The sequence below is a fragment of the Pogona vitticeps genome, chromosome 9 (genome assembly GCF_051106095.1).
Source record: "Pogona vitticeps strain Pit_001003342236 chromosome 9, PviZW2.1, whole genome shotgun sequence".
NCBI lineage: Eukaryota > Metazoa > Chordata > Lepidosauria > Squamata > Agamidae > Pogona > Pogona vitticeps.
The window spans coordinates 16,499,611-16,525,708 of record NC_135791.1 but is presented as its reverse complement, the minus strand read 5'-3'; the positions used below and the strand labels follow the sequence as shown (position 1 = coordinate 16,525,708).

Here is a 26,098-nt window from a genome sequence, read left to right as displayed (position 1 = left end):
TGATTATCCAGAACTTGATAATCCCTCATCAATTTTGGTTATGAAGGGATTAAAAACCATCCATCCTAGGAGAAATCCTGTGGGAATCCATTCCATGCTGACCTCTGTGGATGTAGTTCCCAACCTTAGGTAGCCCAGGTGTTCTGGGATGGCATCTCCCAGAAACCTTGACCATCACAGCTGGTGGTGAAAGCTTTTGGGAACTGCAGTCTAAGAACATCTGGGTTACCCAAGTTTGGGAACCAGTGCTCTGTGGTGAAATGTGTACACCTGCTTCTCCTTTCTGATGTTAAGAAAAGTCACTAATTCATTATACATGCCAATCAACACTTAGGAACGTTTCAAAAGAGATTTGGCAATCAGTAGAGACAGTGTGGAATAATCGACTGTCATGCCATCCACACATGCTATGCTACAAGAACTTCCAAAAAGCTGGGAAGCTAAAACCTTTTCCCAAGGAAGCCATGCTGATTCTTCTTAAGCAACTCTTTAAAGTTAATTGAAAAACATGACCTTAATTTCAATGTTGGAGTGGGTATCATCTGAATCTAGAGATTTCTTAAAAATTAATATGTATTCCAGTGTCACTTCATCAGTATTTGTCTAATTTTCCAAGATATTTCCCTGAATGTTCTGTTCAGAAATAGCAGTATATTTAATGCCCTCCCTTCATTCAGCTCTTTCTAATCTCCCTGTCTTCATTAATGCATCTTCTATTCAGTTGTCATTTAACATCTCTACTGTCTCTTGGATTACGTCTTTACAGAAGGTAGCAGTTACTCATAATGTTTCAGCAACCTACTGAATGTCTTCTCATTATCTCTTAGAAGAAAGCATTCTTGGCTTTATTGCTTCCTTGATTATGGTCATTAACCACACTGGTATTCCCTTCAACTTCCTAATGTGCAAATTTCCTAGACAAATTTCTATTGTGTTTTTAAGCCTCTATCCTGAAAGCTTGGGTTTGATGCCCTCAATGATCCCTCTCCAGCTTTCTTTTAACTAGTCCCTTCATTTTTTAAAAAAATCTTAAAACAGAATGCCAACTCTTGGGCTTTCTTGGCAGCTTGCTATGTCCGCATATGCTGAATTGGATAGCACTCTAGTAGAACTACTACGGAGTTCAGACTGCTGCTGTGGACTAACGACCATGCTGCTCCTTCAACCAGGGTGAGTCAGTTAATGCCACTTTTATCTTGTCATAGTGCCACTTATTTGCCCCCCACATTGCAGTTTCCTGGCTAGCTTTTGGAAGCAGAATACTTAATTAAATGGACCTTCAGTTTGTTCCAGCAGAGCTCTTAACAAGCTCCTAACATCTCAAACATTTCAATACAATTCTTCATATTATGTTTTCTGCCCCCGTTATCCACATTTCTGAGGAATGTTTAAAATACTTCTATTTACAAAAAGTACAGCTGCATCAAACAGTTGCACAACAGATCCCTTTAGTTGTTGGAGGAATTTGGAAGTTTAGTGAAGACTGACAGGGCATCCACTGAACAGCAAAAGACTTTATGACAGCTATCTTCACCTATTTTCTGATCAGTGCTAACTGGTTGACCCTTCTGGCTTCCAAGAATGACAGGGCTAATTTCCAAACGCAGAAACAAATCATGTGAGTTTATACATTATTTTTGTTTTACAAGTGCTTTCAGATAATTTCAACTTGAAATATCTATTACACCTGCTTCACCGTTTGTGATCGTTGCACATCCCACAGCATTACAGAAATCGGGCTGCATGGAAACATGGTTAGAGCAGCAATGAGGGACTTGTTCCTGGAGAAAACAGATATTGTTGTGGAAAGGATCGCTACATTTGCCTACTCAGATAACCAGCTGAACCCCCACAGGTCAAGAAGCAAACGACCTTAAAATTTATCCAAGGGCAAAAATCTCATCAGAATCCTTTTTTGCAGCAAGATTTCAACAGAATGGAAAGGGGGCTCTTCAAAGCAAATGCCCTTGCAAGATGGAAGAAGCAGAACATAGTCTGCCATTCCACCATGTCTTCCTAGAAACTCCTAACAATATGCATACAAGCCCACAATATCCTCCCATCATGATTTATTTCCTTGCTGAGACAAAACCATCCTGGTGCTACTGTGTTGACTTGCCAATCAGTGATAGAGAGACTGCACAGTCAGTGTTGACTCTCACCCAGCCTCTCGCTTTTCAGCCAAGCAGGTCCCGGCTCTTCTGTCCTGGCAAAAAGTGCAGCTTTAGCCAGAACTGGCCTCCAACAACTTCCTCTTAAGCTCTGGTGCAAGAAGAGAAACCGCCACTTAGCCAGGATTTTTAAAATAAATTGCACTTTAATAAGAAAGACAAACCATGGCACAGCAGCTGTGGAGATTCAGACTGCAAAGGACAGTCCTGCTCCTCTGGTCATGCTACTTTGCCACTTCTTCAACCAAGATATGAAAGGCATCCCACTAGCTGAGTCCCAAAAGAGCTGAACCCACCCACACCCCAAAATTAAAAACTGGGCAAGTGGGAGGGAATCTTGCGGTGAGTCTCTACTCTGTCTCCAGAACACACACCTAGCACCTTGCTGGACCCTACAGTCCGCACATGGCAGCCACACTGCTCGGGGCTGTATATCCCGCTGTGGATTCTTTGGTTTCCTCAGTCCTGGATCAGTGACAAGGTGAGATTCCTGTCTCCATGGCACTCTGTGACAAGTACATCACGTTGAACGGCGCATTCCCTTCTCAGTGCCAATGAAGACAGTGATGTTCGTGTAAAGGGGATGTAACTCTTTGGAGATCAGGAAATACTCCAGTGTATTCATGCCATCCTGTTTCCATGTTCTCCTTGTCTTAGCCAGCAAGTTAAATCTGTAGAAGAAAGCCATGGGGAAGATTTGATTCAGGAACTCACACTCTTTTGCAACCAAGAATAGCATAGCTTCCAGTATTCGTAGTTTAGGAGACAGGTATTACATTCTTTAGATTAAATTCTTTTAAAAATTGTGGGTTTTTATGGGGGAGGTGGGTTTGCAACACAACACTGTAAGCAAGAGAACAGTCATGTTTTTAGTAAAAGAAAATTTTAAAAATCCACATCTAAATCACCCCCAAATAATCAAAAAAAAAAAAAAACTACCAATAACAGATTGGGTACTCTGAACAAATTCATAAGATCAGGAGGGGACACAAAGGGAGGGCACACAAAGAAAAGTGTTGTTGATTAAGATATTGTGGCTTGAAGAAATTGCTTTGAGGTTAACAATATGTACAAGGACAGAGTTGAAGGAATGAGCTAGGAAGACCAGGGCAGGACTACCATTCTTCCTTCAGACAAGAGATAGGCATTAACAAAAAAAAACAATGGCCTGGACACTCTGGAGCAAGGTGATGCAAAGGAAAGCTTGGTCAGAGATTTCGACAATGTGGCTTATACTCTAATTATAGTTGAATGACATGGTGAGGACCAAGCAGCACTGGGTGATGCTGCAGGCTATTTCACTTAATAGGTTGAACTAGCCAGCCAAGCTTTCTGTGACAACTTCTAGCCCAAGTTATTTTGCACTGCAACTACAGTGCACTAGCAAAATCTGGCACCCCAGAGATGCACGAGGATCAGGGAAGGATCTCAATAGAAAAGCAAAGGGGCCTATCTAGCTCTAACTGCCCTGGACCCCCCATTCTTCCGTTTCTCTATATCTAAGGGCTTCTTTCAATATCTCAACATGTTTTAGATTGGGAATTTTCCCTTTCTTCCCAGAAGCTGAACTGCAGCTGGTTGAGCAACCTAACCTTAACTGCCATCACATCAGCTCAGTTAATGTTAGAGACTTCATTTACCACCACAAGCACAGACTGAAGGTTGTAACTCCTTATGTGCCACTCATTTGTAGTGCCATCTTCAATGGGTGTGCAACCTGTCCCAAAGGGTTCTGTTAATGCAGATGCAAGGGATAAATTATTTGGTGTTCTACAGATAAAACTGCATTTGGCCATCTAGTCTTACACAGAAGTGTGCTTATCTGATAAGCTCAGCCAGTTTTCCTCCCCAAATAGTCCTCTCTAGTACTCACCTCTTCGGATTCTGTTCATTTCCTTTGTCGTGTCCATGCTTGATCATACGATAGCGGCCATACTGAATAGATGGGCGAGAGATAACCATTCCACTCAGTGCTACCCTATAGGAAATGGGATAGATATGACAACATCAGTAGGGTCCAGCAAGCACATAGAAGTACCTTAGCAGTCATGCTAGTCCAATATAATGCATTGTTTCAGCACCACCAAACAATTACATTTTTGCCCAACAGCAAGAACAGAATACAATCTAATGTCCCTCTCAATGTTTCCCATGCTCTGAGACAAATTTTGGAGAAACAGAGAAATTCCAGAGGCCAGGACTCGAGGTTACATCCACTATCAACTCTGCACTGAAAGTTGACTGACCTCCATCTGAATGACAGGGTGCTGCATGTCTGAAAACTGATCTTCAAGCACCAAGGTCTACCTTTACCAGGAAGATCCTTACCGAACTGCAATGTCGTCATCTTCACCACCCCAGCCCCAGTAATTGTTAGGAAAGCCGTTCATCTTCATATATTGCTCTGGACTGAGTGCTGAAACACCTCCAAAGTAAGTCTTATAGGGAAGCCTGCCAAAATACGTAAGGACAGTAATATTTAGGGAAGCCTTGCAGGTAGCCCTGTGTTCATAGGATTTCCCAGATGTATAGAATCTCAGTTGGAAGATATACATGAATCTAAAATTTCCCATACAGAATTCATACAAGAAACCCTGCTTCAATAATCATGCCATTTAATGAACACAATACAAAAGAACAAAAGGGGAGGAAGAGGAAAATAAGATGATTCAGGTGCCAATTTGTACACAACCAAATGGAATAAGACTAGTGAAGACAATTATGAGAAAGAAAGAATTAATGAAAGTTGGTCTTGGAGAATTGGAATTTTAAGAATTAAAGAACCTACAGTCTCATAATTTAGTGGGAAAATCCCCAGCCGAATTATGGGGCTGGGAGTCCTCAAACTGGCAGGAGGTAGAGTAGCCCTCTTGCCTCCATGTCATTCACCTTTGTGAATCACAAGGAATTATTTGATGGAGCTCATTCCCCCATCACAATTAGCTTACTTGTAGCTAAACTTGTCCATGGCCACTGCCACATGCTTAGGAAATCGGTCACAGGTATACAAATTGCGATCATCCTCGGGGATAAGGTCCACATCATGGAAGAATATACAGTCCCAGTCCTCATCTTTCATAGCTTCCTTGAAGCCCACATTCAAGAGTTTGGCTCGGTTAAAAGTGTAGTTCTCAGCCTGCGATGGGCAACACTTACATTAGAGAAATACAGACATGTATTCATACATCCTATATTAAGTTTCCCTACAGAGCTTCTCTCTCATAGTCAGCCCTGTGGCACCTTTAACAAGATTGAGATGTGGGACGGAGGGGGGATGTTGTTCTAACTTTCATACATTGTGGCCTGCTTCTTTAGATGCACAGTGCGTAACTTCAGTCTCAGGTGAAAGCCATTGTAAGTAATTAACAGAGTGATGAACTAGGATTCGGGAGACCCAGGTTCAAATCCCCACTCAGCTATGGAAACTTTCCAAGGGCTGGCTCTGATGAAACCATCCCTTGAATATCTCACATACCTTGAAAACCCCATTAGGGTTGCTATAAGCTGGAGTCACATAAAGCTTAAAGTCACATAAAAACAACAGCTTCAGAGGACAAACATTTCTAGAATAATGGGGAAGGTAGACTCATGAAATATAATGGAAACCCAATAGGTCCAACATAGTCATGGTTAGTCAATAGCTATGCCATGCTGGACGTCTTCCATTTCATTCTCCTGCCCTCCCCATTACTCTATAAATTATCTGTCTGTTGAAGCTGTATGCTATTCATCTGACGAAGTGAGCTATGGTCTATGAAAGCTCAAGCTAAATGAAACTTGTTAGTCCTAAAGGTGCCACAGGACTCTGTTGTTTTCTCTGTAACAGCCTAACACAGCTATGTCTTTGACATTTCTCTCATACAGTGGTCATTCTGGCTAAAAGTTGCCAGTACAATACCCGAATCTAAAACCTAACAGTCAAATCTTAAATCCAACTGCATTTTGCAGCTATGATGATCAGCAGCATGATGGATATTCACATCTGGGGTAGCCAATACTAAGCAAAATAGCACCCCTTCTCCTATGCTACTCCTTTTTCATTCTTCTTTCTATCCTGTTCATCATGGGCTCTTCAGCTCAGTAAGTTCCAGGAGTAAGAAATTATTCTTCAACAACCAAGATTCCCCAGCTTATATCCTGCTAGTTAAGTACAGTGGTGCCTCACTTAACGATTGCTTCGTTTAACGAAAAATTCGCTTAACGATGGCTTTTTCGGAGCGATCTTGTGCTCCGTTTAATGATTTTCCCTATGGGCGATTTTCGCTTAGCGATTTTGGGACCATGTTTCACTTAACGTTTTTGGTTTTAGGTCCCCCGTTTCGCTTAACTTTTTTTTGACAGCCCCATTTTTTGCTATTTTAAAAATATTCTAAAATGTTTACAAAATGTTTTAAATGCTTGGAATCGTTAGTGCACCTAATAAAACCTTCGTTAAATTAATTTGGCTTTGTTCTGAGTCTTTTTAAATTTTTTGTGAATTTTTTTTCACCATTGAAATACATTGAATAGGTTTGAATGCATTTCAATTGGGGAACCATGTTCCGCTTAAAGATGTTTCCTATGGCGATTTTCACTTAAGGACGGCAATCCGTTCCCATTGGAACGGATTATCCAGTTTTCAATGCATCTGTATGGGAAAACGTGTTTCGCTTAACAATGTTTTCCCATAGCGATTTTTTTTAACCAATTAAAATCGTTAAGCGAGGCACCACTGTATTTTGTGCCAATGAATGCTGGTCACTCAGTCACTTCCAATATCCAATCCCATCTCTCCTTCTGCAGCACAATTGCTGGGATCTTTTGCCTTGCAGCCAGCTCTTCACCACCTCCCTAGAGCTGATGGCACAAAAAAGGTACAACTCACTGAAACACTTGGATGGAACAACTGCTCTGTGTCTGTTACTGTAGCAATTGAAGAACTACAACTGCCCTCTTTTGTTGTTGAACACACACACACACAGACAGAGAGAGAGAGAGAGAGAGAGAGAGAGAGAGAGAGAGAGAGAGAGAGAGACTTGCTTGGCCACATGCTACTAGTTTTCATTTCCAATACCTAAGTGGGTCTGTTAATAAGAGGACTCTTTGGAGGTCATTAAGTCACAGGATTTTTACAACTTGGAAAAGACTTAAGGGCACATAAGAACTACCAATAAATAAAGCTGAGTGCTGGGACTATTGCCTCTGCACCTTGCTCTCCTAAAAGAATTAAAATCACACACACATGAATGTAGAGGCTGAGAGAGAGTACTATGAACACTACCATAAACTCTCACAGAAAACCGTGGCTGGGCCATCTGCACTCTTTTCCTCTTGTCCCTAAAAAGAAGCAGCAGTCCCAGGTTTAATGTCACTATCTGACTCCTTCCTAGGATTGTGCTGGCAATACAGGAGGTACTCCCAGTTGCTCAAGATTCCTGCCTCATAAAGTGTTAGGGAAATGTACCTGGTGGATGATATAGATGCCATAGCTGAGTTGCTGCCGCTGCAGGAAAGGGTGAAGGTAGTACAGCAGGTACTTGAGGTGCTGCTCCCGGTTGCGGTGAGGAATAATGACAGCTGTTTTGTGGAGGGCATCACAATCAGGGGGACGGTAACGCCCCCCTTTGCTCACATAGGGATTCTTTCGGCTAATATCTTCCAGGGACAAGCCTGGGGGGAAGGTCACTCGAATGGGGCCTCCTGTAAATAAGTGAAGATGGTCTATCAACCTTTTTTTTTAACCAGGGTGTGTCAGCACAACTGGGGGTGATCCTCACAGTGCACCAAAATTCTAATGAACAACTCAAAACATTTTCATTGTAGACTAAAATAAGCTTTTACAATTAATTTCCTTATCTTTTCCAGTATTCTTTCCTTATTTGCTCTACCTCTCTTTTTTTCTGGTCATAGTCTCAAGCTTTTACGTGTCAAAACATTTTCAATAATTGTGCTAGGAAAAACTGAGGCAAAGCACAGAGAACCATCTGTGTCAGTTCACAAACTACTTAGTACTGTATTTTAATCAAGCTCATTTTCAGGATAAGTCCAGATCCCAAATATGTTTCCCATTATTATCTACACTTCTACTCACTAAGCAGAGCTCTTGTGATAAAAGCTGCAGCAACACACGATTCTGGGTCTCTTTGATCAGACTAGCCAGAAATGTAAAGCTGGTGCAAGCTCTCCAGTTCTATCAAACCCCAATCGAAGGATAGCAAATTATTAAGAAATAGAATAACTCCAAAAGCTTGTTCAGAGTTTACTCCACCTTCTCATGCTTACCTTCTCCCACAAAGTTAACTGATAATGCTTGGGTCACCTTCTACATACACCACTGACTGATTAAAGAGAAGGGTACCTTATGAATTCTGTTTTTCTACTCCTGAAGTCCTGCACCAACCAACACTACTGAAGTATTGAAACAAATGCCAGCAGGGCTGAAAATACACGAGACATGGCTCTCTTACCAAGGAAAGGAGAGATGTCTGGACAGTATGGAAGATTCTCCGGGGGCACTGGGGGGTGGGCAATCAGGCTGAGGTTGGCATAGACATCCCCTGCCAGTGAGGCATTGTGTAGGCTGGCCAGCATTGTCAATGTGCTCCCTTTGTAGAAAATGCCTAGGAAATAGGCAACACGCTTCCGGTAGCCCTCGCAGTACAGCAGTGCCATCACCACCAGCTGCACTCCCAGGAAGAGCAGCAGGTAGCGGCCACGCACCTGCAGCATGGCGGGGGCAAGGCCAAGATCATCTATCCATGGTGCTGCTGCCTGAAAAGGTGGCAACAAGGGAAGGAGGAAACAGTGACCTATTGGGAACAGAAGAGATTAGAAATACATCTGTAATGCTTAGTTGCTCACATTAATTGGTTAAAAGAAAGAGATGTATTTTGATCAATCCAAAGAAGCTCCATTAGTCACTCTACTTTTAAAAACTATATATTTAAAACAAGCATTTATAAAAACAGAAGCATTCTAACATCATTCCCCTTTCTTTCTCCATAGGCCTACATGATGCTGACTGCAACATATGTATAAATTCCATGCAAAAATTGTTTTATTCTAAGCAGTTATGGAAATTTGACTGATTCATAAATTACCTTTTTTTATGAGGAAGCAAGGATGCCTCTAATTTTCTGCTAGTGTGAGGTGGGGCCTCATGCATGCGGTGTTCTGGCTGCAACTAGAAGCAAATGGGTGGCAACTCTGGCTTGCCTATGCAACCCTGATCCAGCTCTGCATGGAAACTAGCAGCATAAATTCTACAATAAATCATAGGTTTCTCTCGTGTGTAGATACACAGGCTCAGATTCCCATAAACTTACCTTTGTAATAGCTTGTCTAGAGCTTGACCTACCCATTTGTTAAACACAAACGAAAATCTGATCACCACAAGCTCAGCCACGTAAACATGCATATGGCCAAATAAAGCATAATCTCAGCATCCTCCTGCTTTTCCAACTGCAAAGTAAGTTCCATTTGAGTAAACAAATGGAGGCTCAAAAATGCAAAGTGCTGACAGAAGAGAATAGGGAGATCAGTGTGGGAGAGGATGACATCACAGAACACATCTCCAAGGAAAAGGGGAATCACCGTAAACATGATGCATGAGAAAAGGGGGGGGGAGAGAAAGAGATAGCAATATGCATATTCATCACAAACTTCCAACCCAACTTCATGCCTACAACATTAAGAAATATGAAAGGATTGGGTTTTGTCAACCACCAAGTAGGAAAAAATGACAAATTTTGTTCTGAGAAAGAGTTTTGTTTCAATACCAGCTTTTCCTATGTAAACCAGTAATAATAATAATTGTGTGCCATCAAATCGATTTTGATTTAATGGCAACCCTTTTCAGTTTTCTACGTAAAGAGTACTCAGAAGTGGTTTACCACTTTTCTGTTCTTTGGGGTGGGGGGTGCTTACACTGTGCAGCTTGCCCAAGGACACACAGGCTGGCTCTTCTCCCTGGAGTCATAGTGAGGCATTGAACAACCAACCTCTGTCTCTGCAGCCAAGTACCTGAGCTATCCCACCAAATATAGCATAAAAGATTTCTCTTATCCTCACAACTGTTTTGGGAAGTAGGCTGGATTGAAGATAATTCTGCTCCAAACTTAGCTACTCATGTGTGAACTGGGATTTATATGCAGATCTCTTCAGTATCAGTACCAAATGCTCAATATTCTTTTTTTAAAAAAATGTGTCTACGACCATCTCTCCCTCTAAGTTCTCTTATTTCACATATGTCATATCAACATGATTTTTATGTACCACAACTAATTTTACCTGTAGTTCTGGAGAGAAAGAGGGGTGGTGACAGACCACAGGTCCCATGGTCACAGCTCTGTCTCTCTTATATCCTTGCTACAGCAAACACATAGTCTTTTCCCCCATGGTTGCAACTGAGAGTAAAGGCACCTAATAGTACTCCTGAGAAGACCACTAGCACTGAAGCCTTTGCATACAGGGAGCACTGTGCTCACAGCATTTTTAGCTAAGTTCTACTGGATTTCCTTTTAGGTAATGAGGGTTTGACTTTGCCCATTAGTGATTGAGTTTGGGGCCCAAACTGTCATTCAGTGAATCAAACTCTACTTTGACAAATGGGTCAAACAACAAAATAGCAGCATGGCACCTGACATAGAAAAGGTTGAGGATCCTTGTCTGTCTAGTTCCTGGATTTCAAATGACACAATAGGAAAAGCCTCTGCCCAGGGGCTTGATGGACTGCACATAAAGGGTAAATTCCATAGCCATACGTAAGGACAGTTGCAAACTCTTTCCTATCCTGTTCCCACGGCAACAGTGACAGCCAGACATTATGACAACCCACACCCTACAAGTGCAGCATATGTCTCAGAACAGTGACAATGTGCAACCAGTAAGGACAAACAAGGAAATGACCCAAGAAATTTCAGCACAAGATGCCCCAACTGATATAGAGTGGAAGAGAGGGCATTTTCAGTGTCACATCCTGTACTGGACAAAGTATTTGCTATATAAAACACACACACACACATTCGTGAATGTCATGGTAGCCACTTAGTATGAGTCATGGATATCGAAAGAAACTGCACAAAGGATCCTGAACTTTCAAACCTATAGTCTTAAAGAGTCACTTGTCTATTGAATTATAACATGCTAGCCTGGTCAGAAAAATAATTTATGTCAGAAGCTTTATGTGGAATTTATGTGGAAGCTTCCCCATCCCTTGGGGGGGAGGGGGGACTACTGTCTTCCATTCCTCACTACAGTTCCAGCCATGGGAGGTTATACTATAAACACCCTTTGGCTGCCCAGGTCTGAGTTACCCCTCTGCTATTTGAGACAGAGCTAGCTGTCTTTATAGCACCTGCTGTCAAGGGCTCCCCAGTATGTTATGGCACCCACAGATTTCCTTTATATATTTGATCATGCTGCCTCCCTATCAACTATCGATACAAAAAGCCTTCTAAGGCTTAAGTGGCTTTCTGTCTTCATGAAGTCTCAAAGAACGTAGCCTTGTTGTCATCTTCACCACCCCAGCCGCGCCATTACCAGTGGTTTCTGAGCGGCATACAACAATATTAAAACTTTAGAAAAGAATTAAATCCATTAAAAATATCAAATATTATAATAAGACCCTATATTAAAACAGTCAGTTTATCATTAATAAATCCTGCCACTCATACAGCCAGCTAAAGGGTACTATTTAATTAAAATGCTGGCTAAACAGAAAGGTCTTTTGCCTGGTGCCAAAAAAACCCCAAAAGTGTTGGAGCCAGGCAGATCTCTAAAGGCAGGGCATTCCAAAGTTGGGGGCAACCGCCAAGAAGGCCCTATTTTGACATGCTACCCCTCTCACCTCTTTCTGGGATGGCACCTTCAGAAGGGCCTCCTGGCCTGATCTTAGTGGATGGGCAGGCTCATATGGAAGAAGGTGGTCCTTTAGGTAACCAGGTCCTAAGCTGTTTAGGGCATTACACGTCAAAGTAAGCACTTTGAATTTGGCCCAAGCAGCAACCGGCAGCCAGTGTAAATTTTTCAGAGCCAGCATGATATGAGTCTGCACAGCGGCACCACTTACCAGCCGCGCAGCCTGGTTCTGTGCCAGTTGCAGTTGTTGGACTGTCTTCAAAGGCTGCCCCACGTATAGGGCATTGCAATAGTCCAGTCTGGTTGTTACCAATGCATGTGTGACTGTTGCCAGGCTCCACTCATCCAAGTAAGGGTGAAGTTGATATATTCTCCGCAGCAGTAAGAAGGCACCCCTGGACACAGTCCACCTGGGCTTCCAGTGTCAGACCTGGGTCAAGGAGCACCCCCAAGCTGCAGACCCTGCCCTTTTGGGGGGTGTAACCCCATCTAGGGCAGGAAAATGGCCCTTTAACCTATTTGATGGAGCACCTACCAGCCGCACTTCTGACTTGTCTGGACTGAGCCTCAGTTTATTGACCCTCATCCAGTCCATTATCGAATCCAGGCACGAGTTCAGAACAGTGACTGCCACACCTGGATTGGTACAAAATGAGAGGTAGAGCTGGGTGTCATCAGCATATTGCTGATTCCTCAGCCCAAACCTCCTAATGAACTCCCCCAGCGGTTTCACGTAGATATTGAATAGCATGGGGGACAATATAGAACCCTGAGGAACCCCATGATGCAACCACCATGGATCAGAGCTACTGTCCCCCAGCACCACCTAAATCTAATTTAAGCTTTCCCTGATGGTTTGTGCTGTCCTACAGCTCATCACATACACAAGAGACTTGGTCAAGAGTGTCAAGTGCTTTTTGGAGCGGTAGAGGACATTCGCCTAAGAATTTGTGTAAAATCCAGAGGTTTAGACTCTGAGTTGTTGAGAGTATTTGGACAGAGGCATAAGGCTGGCAACACAACTGGTGCCACAACAAGTAGTTCAGAAAATAATTGACAAATTCTAATGCAATGGCATTCTCCAACCAAGTTGGGAATTTATTTCTACTGCAATGAGCTTGATTCTACTACTTTTTTAAAAAAAATAGCAATGCTGCCTCAAAAGGAGATTTTTGGGAAGTCTCACATTTAAGATGCCGCATACTGTACATGCTTAAACCATGGCTTTCTAAAACCAATCAAACAAGAAGCCTATGTGACATTCACACAGCGGAAAAGCACAGCAAAGGCACCAGTTTCTGCACAATATCAAAGTGGCTCAAAGCCAATATGCAAGCAGATATAGTACTTATGGTAAACAAGGACTTATATTTATTTTACACAATAGCTCTTGCAAATAGGCACCATAATCTAAAGTCAGCAAACAGCAGCTTTTTATTTGATAGGATCTTTTGGGGAAAAACATTACCTATTAACTGTGAATCAACTTTAGGCGTACCTCTGAATTTAAATGGCATGTCATTCAAGATGAATAAAGCTGTTAATTACTGCAAAATAAATATAGGACAAGGAATATATTGAAACTTCCGCAGGCATCGTTCTTAGAACACCTCATATCATGACAACGGCCTGTTTCTGTTTTGCACCCATTCAGAAAGATTCAAACAAATAGAAAGCAATTAGCTTTTCTAATTTGATCTTGAAGGCAATATAACGTATTTCCCCCTCAGATGAAAAAGAATCCCAGAGGTGTAGTTTTCTGATTCTCATCAATTCCAGTCTAGTACAGAAAGCAGCCCCATGTCCTGCCTCATCTCATCATACTAGAAGACTGTTGTTTTCTTCAGAAACTAACAGTCAGTAGAGGCTAGACTTACCATTCCAGGGTTCCAGTCACTGTGCTACTATAAATTCACTGGGAAACCTTGACTGTTTCCCCATCTGTCAGGTAGGTATCTGGCTGCAGAGTTAAGAGATTGAGTTCAAATACCCACCATGCAGCCCAGAAGAACCAGCCTCGGTGGCCTTGGGCAAGCTTGCACACTCCCAGGATGCCCCCAGAAGGGAATGGTAAACAATTTCTGAGTACCCTCTGCCTAGAAAACCCTGAAAAGGATCAAAATTATGTGGTGCTACACAGTCAAACAAAAAAAGCACTATATTGGGGTAGACTTGTTTTCTGGTTTGTATCAGTGCCTCTGTCTTTTTTTTTGTTTTGTTTTGTTTTGTTTTTGTTTTTTTGTCTTTTACTGCACAGACACCCAGACCTCAGGACTCTTTTTGCCCAGTTACTTCACTTACTCCCTCTTTCCATACCCTCTCAAAACCCTGCTGGTACCTCTTTAGATACAGTGTATACAAACTATATCCTCAACAGAAGAGCTTCCCCTGGCCAGCTCAAATTACGAGCCAACTCAACTAAAACTTTCACAAGAGAAGACAATTAGCATGAGAAAGGGATATTTCTTATGTTTGGACTTAAATTCTGATCTTCTGCACATGAGGTAATCCCATATCTCTAATGGAATAAAGGCAGATTCAAAAGTCTCTATTTAGAATAGAGACAACCCTATTTCTTTAAGGAAAATAATGACTAAAGTACATACTGAACTGGTCAACTGTCCCAAAGCCAAATGAATCTGATAAAGAGGGACTCAGATGGTGCCATTAACATTTACAAGGGTATATCTCCAGTTTACTTAGATCAGGAGACAGGAGGATGGGATAAGGGAAGGGGGGGAGGAAGAGGGGCGGGAGAGACTCTAAAGTAGTAAAACCAAAATAACTGGCAAAACACTCCCACCCATCCTTTCAATGTTCTTCAAACACTGTGGAATGTAAACATTCCTGCCACGGAAGATTCGTCCCCCATTCCAGACTTAGAACTTAAGTTCCTCACTCTCCCATCTCCAGGACTACTACTAGAGAAACCAGTTCTGAAATATCCTTCCCTTAAAGGTGCTGCCAAGGTAAGAGGGTACATTTCCTGTAACATTCTTAGTGATTGTGTTCTATCAACACTGTGCAGCACATTTCTGGTTAGAATAGTTTGAATAGTTGTACTACCTGGGAGGCTGCTAATCACCACAGGAATGGACCAAGATGTTAATCTTATAACATTTTAATAATACAATGGTATTTCCATTCTGCCATTTCCAAAACGGAGGGGGAAGGGGAGCCAGATCAGCCATATTGACTATTTTTTTTAACTTGGTGCACTCTCTAGAGGTAAACTGTTATTTAAAAAAGTAGTTGAAGGTGGAAGCAGGGTACTAGAGGACCCTTAAAGCAGGCAAAACTGTTGTTATGCCCCTTTAAGGGCACAAGAGTGCTTTCTAAGTAAAAAACAGTGTTTTCTCAAATGTATTTGGGAATGGTTCAAGACCTGTACTTGGCACCTTGGGAAGTTGCATGCTAGCCAAGGGCCACGTGTTGCATACCCCTCTTGCACTGTAGCATGTTAGTCAGGCCCTCTTGTACATTTCAGACTTGAACACATAAGGACACCAATTTCTGACATACATAGATGCCTTTTGTAATGTGAGAAGAGACTTCTTGGTACATGCACTTAAGATTTTTTTAACATGCACAAATCACATTAGAACAATTGGAATGAAATGTGGCCCTATAAGCTCCTACCCGTCACTCAAAGCACAATTACTCTCAGGTGGAGATTTCAATCTTTTAAGTGTTTCTCCAGGTTATTCCAAAAAAAAAAAAAGCAAATGCTTCACAATAAAGACCAGAGGCATAAAGCACCACACAGAAATTAAGTCATATAGAAGTCCCATCTTCAAAAGGAAGTTTGCTACCTGTTCAATTATCCAAACACTGAGATCCTAGAAAAATGGCCAACTATATAAACAACAATGTAAGGATACCCACCTTAGATTGGGCACACTTGTTTGCTTAATAGGGTTAAGGAAGTTCTTAGTCCTTGAAGCCCAACATTTCCATTGAGTTTCTGCATTAACTCAGAGAAGATGGAAAGAGATTGTGACTCAGAACCTGTGTGGGCAGAGAAAACAGCCAAAACATAAGGGATGGAAGCAGAACCTACAATTGTAACAAGCAATGTGAAAGTCACTTCAAGCCAAAAGTGTGCAGCCAATTTAAACAGGAAGTGGAAAGCTTCTAGTGCAAAGCGGGATGAGGAAAGGGGGGGAAGTTAGAATGGGGTCAGGAATGTGCAACGTACACAGAACTAGGATAGGAATTAATCACTACCAGCCTGTCAGTACTTCAGCAGCTCTCTCTACTAACCCATGCAATTTTCCAATCATTCTAGATTTGTCCTTTAAAGATTAATGCCTTATAGTCCATGCAGGGACATTGAGACTAAACGGCTAAATGATACATAATAACCCAATTCCACTCACAATACAGTATAAAACTGCTTCCCAAAACAGTAATGGTGTCTCTGAAGACTCCCACCATTGCACAGGCCTTTTAACCTTCTTATCCAAGCAGCAAGTCAATTCTTCACTGCTTTGTTTACTCACTATCCCACAGAGAGAAATACAGACCGCTTACTGTAGGTTAAGCAGTGGTAGATTCACTGAGGTTCTGCTCCACATTTCCCTAGTGAAAGACAGACTTAGCATCTGTTGCTTTGACAACCCACAGGTTTCCAAGATACAATGCTAGTGCCTAATTATTCTTCAAGGGTTAAATATTTTGGATTAAGGACTCATTAAGGAAAGCAAGCCCTGAAACTCTGGCTCAGCCTCCTACCTATCAGTGTGCAACTAACTCTTACATCTTTAGTTTAAAAGCATTTTTATGCTACACCTATAGTCTTTTTTTCTGAAGTAGTAGAACAGCTACTCAGGAGTTTGAACATCAATTGCAACAGGAACAAAATTCAACAGTATACTGGCTGTCTACACAATCCTAATCTCACAGAATTAGAAGTGGCTTCACAGCGAGATAAATAACACATTATTAAGTTAGAGTTAAGTTGTACAATTTCCATAGTTTAGATTCTCTCCAACAATTATTTGCTAAAGCAAAATTCATGGAGAAGCTACATATGCACTACTCATTAAGAACAATACCACTGGAACTGTAAATACATAAAAAACCACCATAAACCCTTAAGAAAACAACACAGGCTATGAGAAATGTCCATGTGTTTAAGGTGAGAATCTATTGTAGTTTCCCATGATTTTTTCCAGGAGTAACATATTCTTAGCATTCTTCTACAGCAGACTTTCAATTAATTATACTGTATATTGTGCCAGGGCAACAGTTGGGTGACTGTTGTGATTACATCTTATATTTAGGAGTCACATGAGGAATGCCCCTGTTGTTAATTCAAGAAGTGAAATAAGATGGTAGAGAGATACTGTAATTAGGCTTGTCATCTGTTAAGTTTCATTTGTAAGATAAATACATTTAATTTACTTGACATTCATTACACCACCTCTAACCCTTTAGACTCAGATTAAGACTTCAAATGTATCTTGAGATAATCCAAAACAACCTCTCAGAAAGAAAGCTCTTGGATACAGAATACAACTGCAACATCCCTGACAAGTGGCTACCTGGTCTCAGTTTAAACAACTTGAGGGAATAAAAGTTTATTTCATCATCAAGTCATTCATCTCATTATGATTTTTCTCCAAACATTTAGCTATAAACCACTTTCCTGAAATTTTCACTCACTGGTTTTAAGTCTGTCCCTTCACACAACTGGGAACAAATCTTATTCGACACTGTGAGACTGCCAGGCCCTGGAAGGTAAGCATCTCTCTCTCTCTCTCTCTCTCTCTCTCTCTCTCTCTCTCTCTCTCTCTCTCTGTGCGTGTGTGTGTGTGCGTGTGTGTGTGTCATCCTGCAAACAATGGAGACAGCCCTACATCTATTTTATTTATGATGGGATATTGTGATTGGGTTCATTAAAGATCTGAAGCAGTTCCTCCTTTTTTTGGTGGGAAATGACAACTGAGTCTCTTTTTGAACAGAATTAGTTTAACATTAGGTGAGTCTACAACAACTTCTATTGGTTCAAAACAACTAAGATCTGGTAACTGTCCAAATTGTGGGGACGATAATTCTGTCTGGAAATAAGACAAGGTTCATTGAGGGGCTGGCCCAAAACTTTCCCGATTGGTGGGCTTCCTCAGCAGAGCACTCCGGACCGCACATATTGTCCCACAACAAGGGTGTTCCTTAAATCTCCCTCCGGTGGTGGGTGGTTGAAGGAAGGGTCCAGCCGAATCACCTTCCTTGAGTGACCTTGCCCCCGCGGAAAGACCACGACCGTCCATTCTAGAGCTTCTGCGGATGTCCCCTTTTCTTTAGACTTGTCCAGGTCAGATAGCAACCTTCCTACCTTCAAATTAGGGAAGTCCTCCAACAACCCGCACATTCTATCATATTTGCATTCTCTTTTCTCACCCCTCTTTTCCTCCCCTTCCTTCTTTTTCTCCCTCTTTGGTACACTGAACTGTCTCCTCCCACTTTGCTCTCCTATATCCTCCTCCCACACGGGCAAAATTAAATCCTCCTCCTCTTCTCTCTCTCCCACTAGACAGATTTTCATCTTCTCCTCTTTCCCCTTTGATTCCCTTCTTTTCCCTTCCTCCACATTCAATTCCTCACTTTCCATTGTCTTCCCTACTTCTAAATCTCTCCCCCACTCAGATGTCTCTAGCTGAGGGGACGGCTCACTCTGTTCTTTCTCCTTTGGGTCTACTGCTCCTTCAGAGATATATCTGTGTGCTTATAATTTCATCTCAGCTGTATATGTAGGAAAGGTAACCAAAACAACCAAGTGGCTGAAATAACACAAAAACAGAACCAAACATTTTAGCTGTTCCCAGGACTTACAAAGAGGAGAATCAAAAACTTCCACCTTTTCATATATCTTTTTTGGGTTTTTTGGGGGGGGATAAAATATTGTCAAACTTTTTAGCCTTTCCCTGCAGGAACTATAGGCTGAAATATTTGATGACTTTTTATTTTTTAAAAAACCAAGAGGAAGTATCATACCACATATAACTGTGCATGATGTGAAAAAAAAGCTAGATAACTTTTTCTTCTGTCTTGCATAACACTAGCACTGAGGGCCAATCAGTTAAATTAGTTGGCAGTAGTTTGACAGACAAAAGTTCTTCACAGAATTCACTGCTACCAGTTATGGTGCTGGCCAAAGGCACAGATGATTATACAAGGGAATTAAGACAAATTCATGTAGAAAAAAATTAACTGTAGTCACTGGTGATCATAACTACACATGACCCTCTATATTCAGAGCTGCTGGAGAGGGACAGTAGGACATGTCTACTGTCTTCATGCCCTGCCTATGGGCCTTCCAGAGGAAGCAAGTCACTGAACCTAGGCCTTTAGTCTGATGCATTAGGACTTGACTTTTCCATACTATGTCAAAAAGGCAGAAAGAGTGTGTTAACTATTGCACTACCTTCTCAGAATGCAACGCACAATCTTTTTCCCTCTGTCAGTGTTCTGTATGTTGAATTTCCCTGAAAGGTGTGCAACAATTCTCCTTTCTCTTCTGAGATAGATTGAAATAGGTTAAAACCCCTATTAGATCAGACAAAGGATTTACCAAGTCTGACATTCTAAGTCATAATTATATTTTGTTTATAAAGCTTCTAATAATACAGTGCAGTGTACAATAGATTTGAGGATTCTTTTGCTTGCATGCACACAATCTGTAATTATCCAACACCATTCCTGGCTATAAAGGAACAGAACTAAAAAGAGGAAGAAATGAAATGGAAGGGTCTACTCTCCCCATTTGAAAGAGATAACTCTCAATGCCTTTAAACTAATCTTCAAAAAATATTCTACTCATAAACATTACTATATTTGCAAAAATATCTTCAGTGAGAAGACAAACACAAGCAAACATATCACCATTTTGAAATGAACCTTGGTTGCCATTGTCTGTCTATGAATGTTAAACAGACCAGCAACTGGAAGCAACAAGACAAAACAAACCTTTCTTTGAAGGTTGAAGGCCATATATCTCATCATTTACACACACATACACACACAAACATACATCCAGAATCAAAAATAAAAAAATAAGATTGATAGTAATTATTTTGGATCCTAAGAAACATAAATATTAACACCAATACATACAGAAGTTTTTGGTGCTACCTATCCTCACTAAAGGGGACGTGGTGGCGCTGTGGGCTAAACCGCAGAAGCCTGTGCTGCAGGGTCAGAAGACCAAGCAGTCGTAAGATCGAATCCGGAGTGAGCGCCCGTCGCTTGTCCCAGCTCCTGCCAACCTAGCGGTTCGAAAGCATGTAAATGCGAGTAGATAAATAGGGACCACCTCGGTGGGAAGGTAACAGTGTTCCGTGTCTAAGTCGCACTGGCCATGTGACCACGGAAGATTGTCTTCGGACAAAACGCTGGCTCTATGGCTTGGAAACGGGGATGAGCACCGCCCCCTAGAGTCGAACACAACTGGACAAAAATTGTCAAGGGGAACCTTTACCTTTACCTTTTTATCCTCACTAAATCTGAGGCAGGATCACACCCACTTTGGGAAACAGTAGAGGATAATTTCTCTGCTCATAGGTCAAATATTTACAACAATATAGCAAAAGAAACAAAAAATACAAGGACGTTCCCACCTTTCAAGGCAAGGCAACATCTTTCACCAGATTAACTTCTGGTAGTTCGGGGGAGGGGGGGGAAGCAAACTCACAAATCTCCAGTTGACAGAAAATAACATTTAGGTAGAACATATACAACTGAAGAAAACTTAAGGCTTTCTTTAAAAGCCTTCTCATGAACCGCTGATACTGAAGCAGAAAATTCTTTAACTATCAGGGTATTGGAAACAATTCAGGAATATCAAGAGTGCTGGGTAGAAACTCTAAAAATATTACCAGTTTTTAGCATACACTGTATACATACACCCCCTTCAACACATCTAGTCATTACAGCAGCCAAACATCTGGCATTTAAATAAAAAAATGGGCCTCTGTTCTAACCTTCAGCCCTGTGTCTTCCTATAGACAAGCAGCTGTGACGCTTGACACCATCCCTGAATGCTGTCAGTTTGAATTTTCCATCCAAACAGCCACCTCTGATTGTAAACTGATCAGCTCAGCCTCATAGGACTTGTACACCAAGCCACAAAACTGTAATAGAGTAAACAGGCTTGAGACAGGAACAAAACTTCAAGAGACTTCTCTATGAAATTGAAAACATGTTCCAAATATATATTTTTCACTACCACAAGGTATATTTTTGGGGAGAAAGCAAAGCCAACTCCATACATATTACTGGAACAAGCCTCACATACAGACACCTCAAAACTTCAAATAACTCTTTTAAAAATAAACTAGACAACATCCTTTGAAATAATTCTTGAACCTTTAAGGCTGTAGTTTTGGGAGATGTAACTGTCCTAGCTTGTGCAAGCATATCAGGCAAAATCCAAAGAAACAAAACAAAACAAAAAGACAAAAACATTGGCAATTTAAAGATTAACTGATATTTCAATCAGCATTTCATTCGGTTTCCGTATGTCTGATGAAGTGGACACGTCCACAAAAGCTTACATTAAAATATAATAATTAGTCTTTAAAATGCCACATGTTTTTGTCTTGTTTTGTTTCTTTGGATTTTGCCTGATATTTTAAAGGCTATTGTAGTTTAACACTGGTAGAGATGCCCTGGCGGCAAACAGCAATGATAAACAAACATTATCTTGCTCACACAAGAAACAAAGAGCAGGAAACAAAAACAGAAGCACAAAACAGTGTATCACACTGTAGCACAATCAGGCCCATGCTCCAATTAAGCATCCAGTTTCTGCTTAGAAGTTCCTTCAACAAAGAACAGAGGAAAACAGACTGAAAAGAAAATGTAAATAACTTTTGGCTAAAAGTAAAAGTAGCATCTCAGAACAAGTTTTCTCAAATTTAGAGTTGGGGAGGCCTGAAAAATCGAGAAAAAAACTTTTTTTTTCTTTTTTCCCCCCCCAAATTTTTTTCTGGAAAAACGTAAAAAAAAATAGTGTGTGGAATATATTCTTTTACAAATATGAAAAATATGTCTACGACATGGTATTCAAACTATATAACATGAAAGCCTTGATGGTTAAAACGCTGTACTGCAAGCTAAAACTGTGTTCACGACCTGGGGTTCAAATCCCAGGTAGCCGGCTCAAGGTTGACTCAGCCTTCCATCTGAGTAAAATGAGTACCCAGCTTGCTGGGGGGGGGGGCAATGTGTAGCCTGCATAATTAAAAAGTGCTTGTAGCACTATGGGGCAGTATATAAGTCCAATAAATAAATAAATAAATAAATAAATAAATATATAAATAAATAAATAAATAAATAAGTTCACTGAGAGTCAAATTTAATAAAATCAAATCTTCATTCTAATATAAGTAGGTATTCTGTGCAAAGGCATAAAGAAACTAACTAATTTAGCTGACGTTAACAGCTTGGTCTCTCTTCTCTGAATTATTCTGCTTACTTGTCAACAGGCCATCTTTAAATACAAACACACACTTGTATCCAGAGATTTACAATTTCTGAAAATGTTCATTTTTTTGGGGGGGGGGATGTTTTTTCCCTGTTTTTTTTCTGGGGAAAATGGAATTTTTCCAAAATTTTGCATCTCTACTTGTATCTGCTGTCTTCTTCCACTATCACCCCCACTATCAGTTCTAACACCATTTAATCTCCATTATAAGAGAACTGGATTGGAGACAGACTAGAGATTTGTATGTGCTCTTAAATTATCTGTCTGTAAAGTACAGTATGTTGGAAATTAATTCCTGGTAAATTGAAAAGATCAGGAGTATGGGAGTGTAGTGAATGCAAATTCAAGTACTTAGCATTTGGGAAAGACCAACCTGTCTGTCAGGGACTGAGAGCACATTGGATTCAGTGAATGACAAGCCTAGGTTCCTGGGTCTGGAAGTAAAGGCTTTTTACATACAAATTTCAGAGGGAGGTTTTTTTATTCTTTGTTCAAAAATATTTTACTCCACCTTTCTCCTTATAAAGGACCCAAGGTGGCGTACATAGTCAAAAACACCATATTGAAAAATAAAAACAGTAAACAATAATTAATTACATCATATTAAAACTTCAGTTTATACCCTTTTTTTCCTCACTTGCTTCAGAATCTTTTCTAAATACAACACATGAAAAAAGGATTCTATAAAGTTGCTCCCCATATACACCTCAACATTTCCTCAGCCTCTCCTACATTACTGGGAAAACCAATGTTTGATGCTTCACCTTGGCTCAAGCAAACACCCGATCATGTTACAGATACAGTATGTAACAAAAGGCTACATCCCCCCTCATCTTTGCTCAGGCCTGGTGTCTGTTTTCTGTCTCCTACATGGATGTTTACAACAGTACCCTAAAACAATATAGGCCATAAACTACTTCATGTAGATATACCAAGCGTCCAAGAGCCAATGATTATTAAGAATTTTCTACTTGTAAAACTGATACTTCATTCAATATTTCATTCTGTTTCCATATGTCTGAAGAAGTGGATGTGTCCATAAACACTTACATTAAAATATAATAGCCTTTAAAGTGCCACATGTTTTTGTCTTGTTTTGTTTTGTTTCTTTGGATTTTGCCTGAAAACCAGCCAAGTTTGTCCCTGTTCTGAAGTTAATCAGATTGCACCACCAGTTTATTTGCTTTAAAAGCGGGGAAATACAAACAGCTTCTTTATGCAAGCACGCACCCCTAAATGCACACAACACACACCCCCACTAGTGTGGTCCCCATCCGTGAATCCTAGTCTGGACTTTCTCCATTTTAAAAGGACACCCTTTTCCTTCCCAGTGGGCAGCCTTTTCTACACCAGGGGCTCCTCTTGTCCCAAGCAGAGTTCTCCCTGGGTCAAAGGTTTGAATTCTTACTTTTAGTCGGTAAATAAGACCTCGGTGAGAGAGGGAGTCAAAAATTAAGGCAGTGTTGGAAAGTAAATTATAAAGGGGGGGGGAGAGAGAGAGGTCTGCCTTCTCTTCCTCCTTTCCCTGCCGCCGCCCCCCTTCCTCCTCCTAAACCCCACGAAAGGGGAATCAGACACGACGATGCACACAAGAGAAGGCAACGAAATGGGGCGGCCACACACCCGAGACCACCACCCGCCTCAGCCAAAGAGTAACTGAGGAGACTTGCGAAGCCTTGCTCGCACTTACCGAGGGAGGGGGTTCCTTCTGAGTAAAATCCCCTCAGCCTCAAAGTCAGTCAGCCCAGCCAGCCAACAACTAGCCCCCTTTCCCTCCCTCCCGCCCCGCTTGTACTCTACCTCCCCACTGAGGTGAGCTCGAGAGAGAGGGGGAGAGAGCTCGCTGCCCCTGCCGGGTTCTTCCACGCTCCCCCGACCAGTCCGGTCTTTGGGTGTCGCCGCCGAACAGGGCCGCCCGGCAGAGTCCCGCCAGCCCCCCGAAAGAGGGAGGGAGGGAAGAGGAGGGCGAGGGGGCAGAAAAAGCGGCCGCCCACGTCACGCAGCCCCTTCTTCTCCTTCTCCTTCTTCTTCACTCCCGGGCGCCCAAGTCCCAGAGTTGAAATCCGGGCCAATCGCGTGCTGGCCCAGGAGGTGAGGTGGGGGCGGGGCGGGGACACAATGGATTGGCAGCAGTTGCGGGCAAAGCCCACCATACACAGAAAGCGCGCTCGCTACGTCACCGGCGAAGCGCCGTCGTTCATTGGTGGCCGGTTAACAAAAAGAAGGAGGGGAAAAGGGGGCAGGGCTCTTGTCGGTAGGATCAAAGCTAGAAAGGCGGAATGAGGGGGGGAGGGAGAGTCTGAGGGAAGGTGTCGTTAAAAAAGGAAGGGGAACCAGTCAGGCGAGGTTGTCCCCATAACACCAACAAACAAGGCGTTATAGGGCCGTCAAAGGGCAGGGTGTATTTACTGGTTCTGCTTATCCCCCGGCTTTTCTCCACAGAGCTGGGCGCGGAGTCCTTGGCAGACTTCCTTCGCTTCACTTTGCCCTGACAACAGTCCTGCGAGGCAAAGCAGGTTCAGAGATAGGGAAAGTTACAATTTGGAACAACAGTTCCCTGAACCAGGGAATGTTAACTTCTTCAAGCTCTGAAAGTTGGATTTAGATCACCGGCTCCCAAACCTTTCACTATCACACGGTTCTCCAATAAGCCCTCAGCCTTCTCACCTCTCCATTCACTACCCACCCCGTTTTAACAAAAAAAAAAGTTGTAACTTAAAATGAAAAACACAAAGGATGCGTAAAACATTGTTCAAAATAAATAAGCACCACTGTTACATGTCACAAAAAGTGAATACAAATTGGATTTACCTTAAGAACAGGAGCAAAATATCTGAGTGGTTTGGCAAAGGATTTCTGACTGCTAATTATTTAATACTGTAATAAAAACGATAACATACTCCTTACCTCTCCCCACCCTAACAAATGCAGCTCAAGGTAGGAATAGATTTCTATATGGGAGTAACACACAAAGTGGGAACTCAAAACGACTTCCTTGCATGAAAAGTTCTTAATTATCCACGTATTTCCTTTGCTCCTGGTTGGTAGATTTTGTGAAAAAAAATATTCATAGAAGCCTGATGCTTCCCTACACGTGTTCAATGAATGATATTGCAGCACTGACCTGAGAATGGAACAGAAATGGCGTATGTATCATTTGTTTGTGTCGTAGTTTAAATCAGTGAACAAACAGGTAAAACTGGCTCATTCAAGTTGTACAATTATGTTTACAGTTTTTATACATAAACTTACTTGGAAGTAAGATCTGCTGAATTTGGAGGAACTTTATCTCAAGTAGATGTTCTTGACTGTCCTGAACCCTTCCCTTCCCTTGATGAGGTCTCTCAGAGCTTTGTCATGCTCACGTCAAGCTGGTTTATTTATTTATTTATTAGATTTTTATCCTGCCCTTCTAGACAATGTCTACTCAGGGCAGCTTACAATAAAAATATTCATAAAACAGTTAAAACAATTTGCCTTCATAACCCCCTTTTGTGAAAGTATTGAATTTTCATGGGTGCAGTTATAAGTCTCACAGAAAGAGAAGGTCAGTGGCAATGCGATACACATTCCTGCCAAAGTGACCAGGCAAAAATCTACAGCT

General features: G+C 41.6%; 1 protein-coding gene across 5 annotated transcripts; it reads right to left on the bottom strand.

Moving 5' to 3' along the window:
• Positions 1 to 2,297: 2,297 nt before the first annotated feature.
• LOC110089672 (beta-1,4-galactosyltransferase 3) lies at positions 2,298 to 24,590 on the bottom strand. 5 transcript variants are annotated; one of them, XM_072980072.2, is made up of 8 exons: positions 24,489 to 24,590; positions 15,894 to 16,016; positions 8,618 to 8,959; positions 7,615 to 7,850; positions 5,120 to 5,307; positions 4,500 to 4,622; positions 4,045 to 4,149; positions 2,298 to 2,842 (listed from the first exon to the last, which is right to left on the bottom strand). In XM_072980072.2, the coding sequence occupies exons 3-8, from the start codon at positions 8,877 to 8,879 to the stop codon at positions 2,692 to 2,694; spliced, it is 1,065 nt and encodes a 354-aa protein (XP_072836173.2). In that variant the 5' UTR covers positions 8,880 to 8,959; positions 15,894 to 16,016; positions 24,489 to 24,590; the 3' UTR covers positions 2,298 to 2,691. The 5 variants fall into 5 exon arrangements, with proteins under 5 accessions (XP_072836173.2, XP_020668579.2, XP_020668581.2 ...); XM_020812920.3 differs by lacking the exon at positions 24,489 to 24,590 and adding an exon at positions 24,295 to 24,432; XM_020812922.3 differs by lacking the exon at positions 24,489 to 24,590 and adding an exon at positions 24,295 to 24,432 and having other exon boundaries at positions 8,618 to 8,921.
• Between the last annotated feature and the right edge of the window lie 1,508 nt (positions 24,591 to 26,098).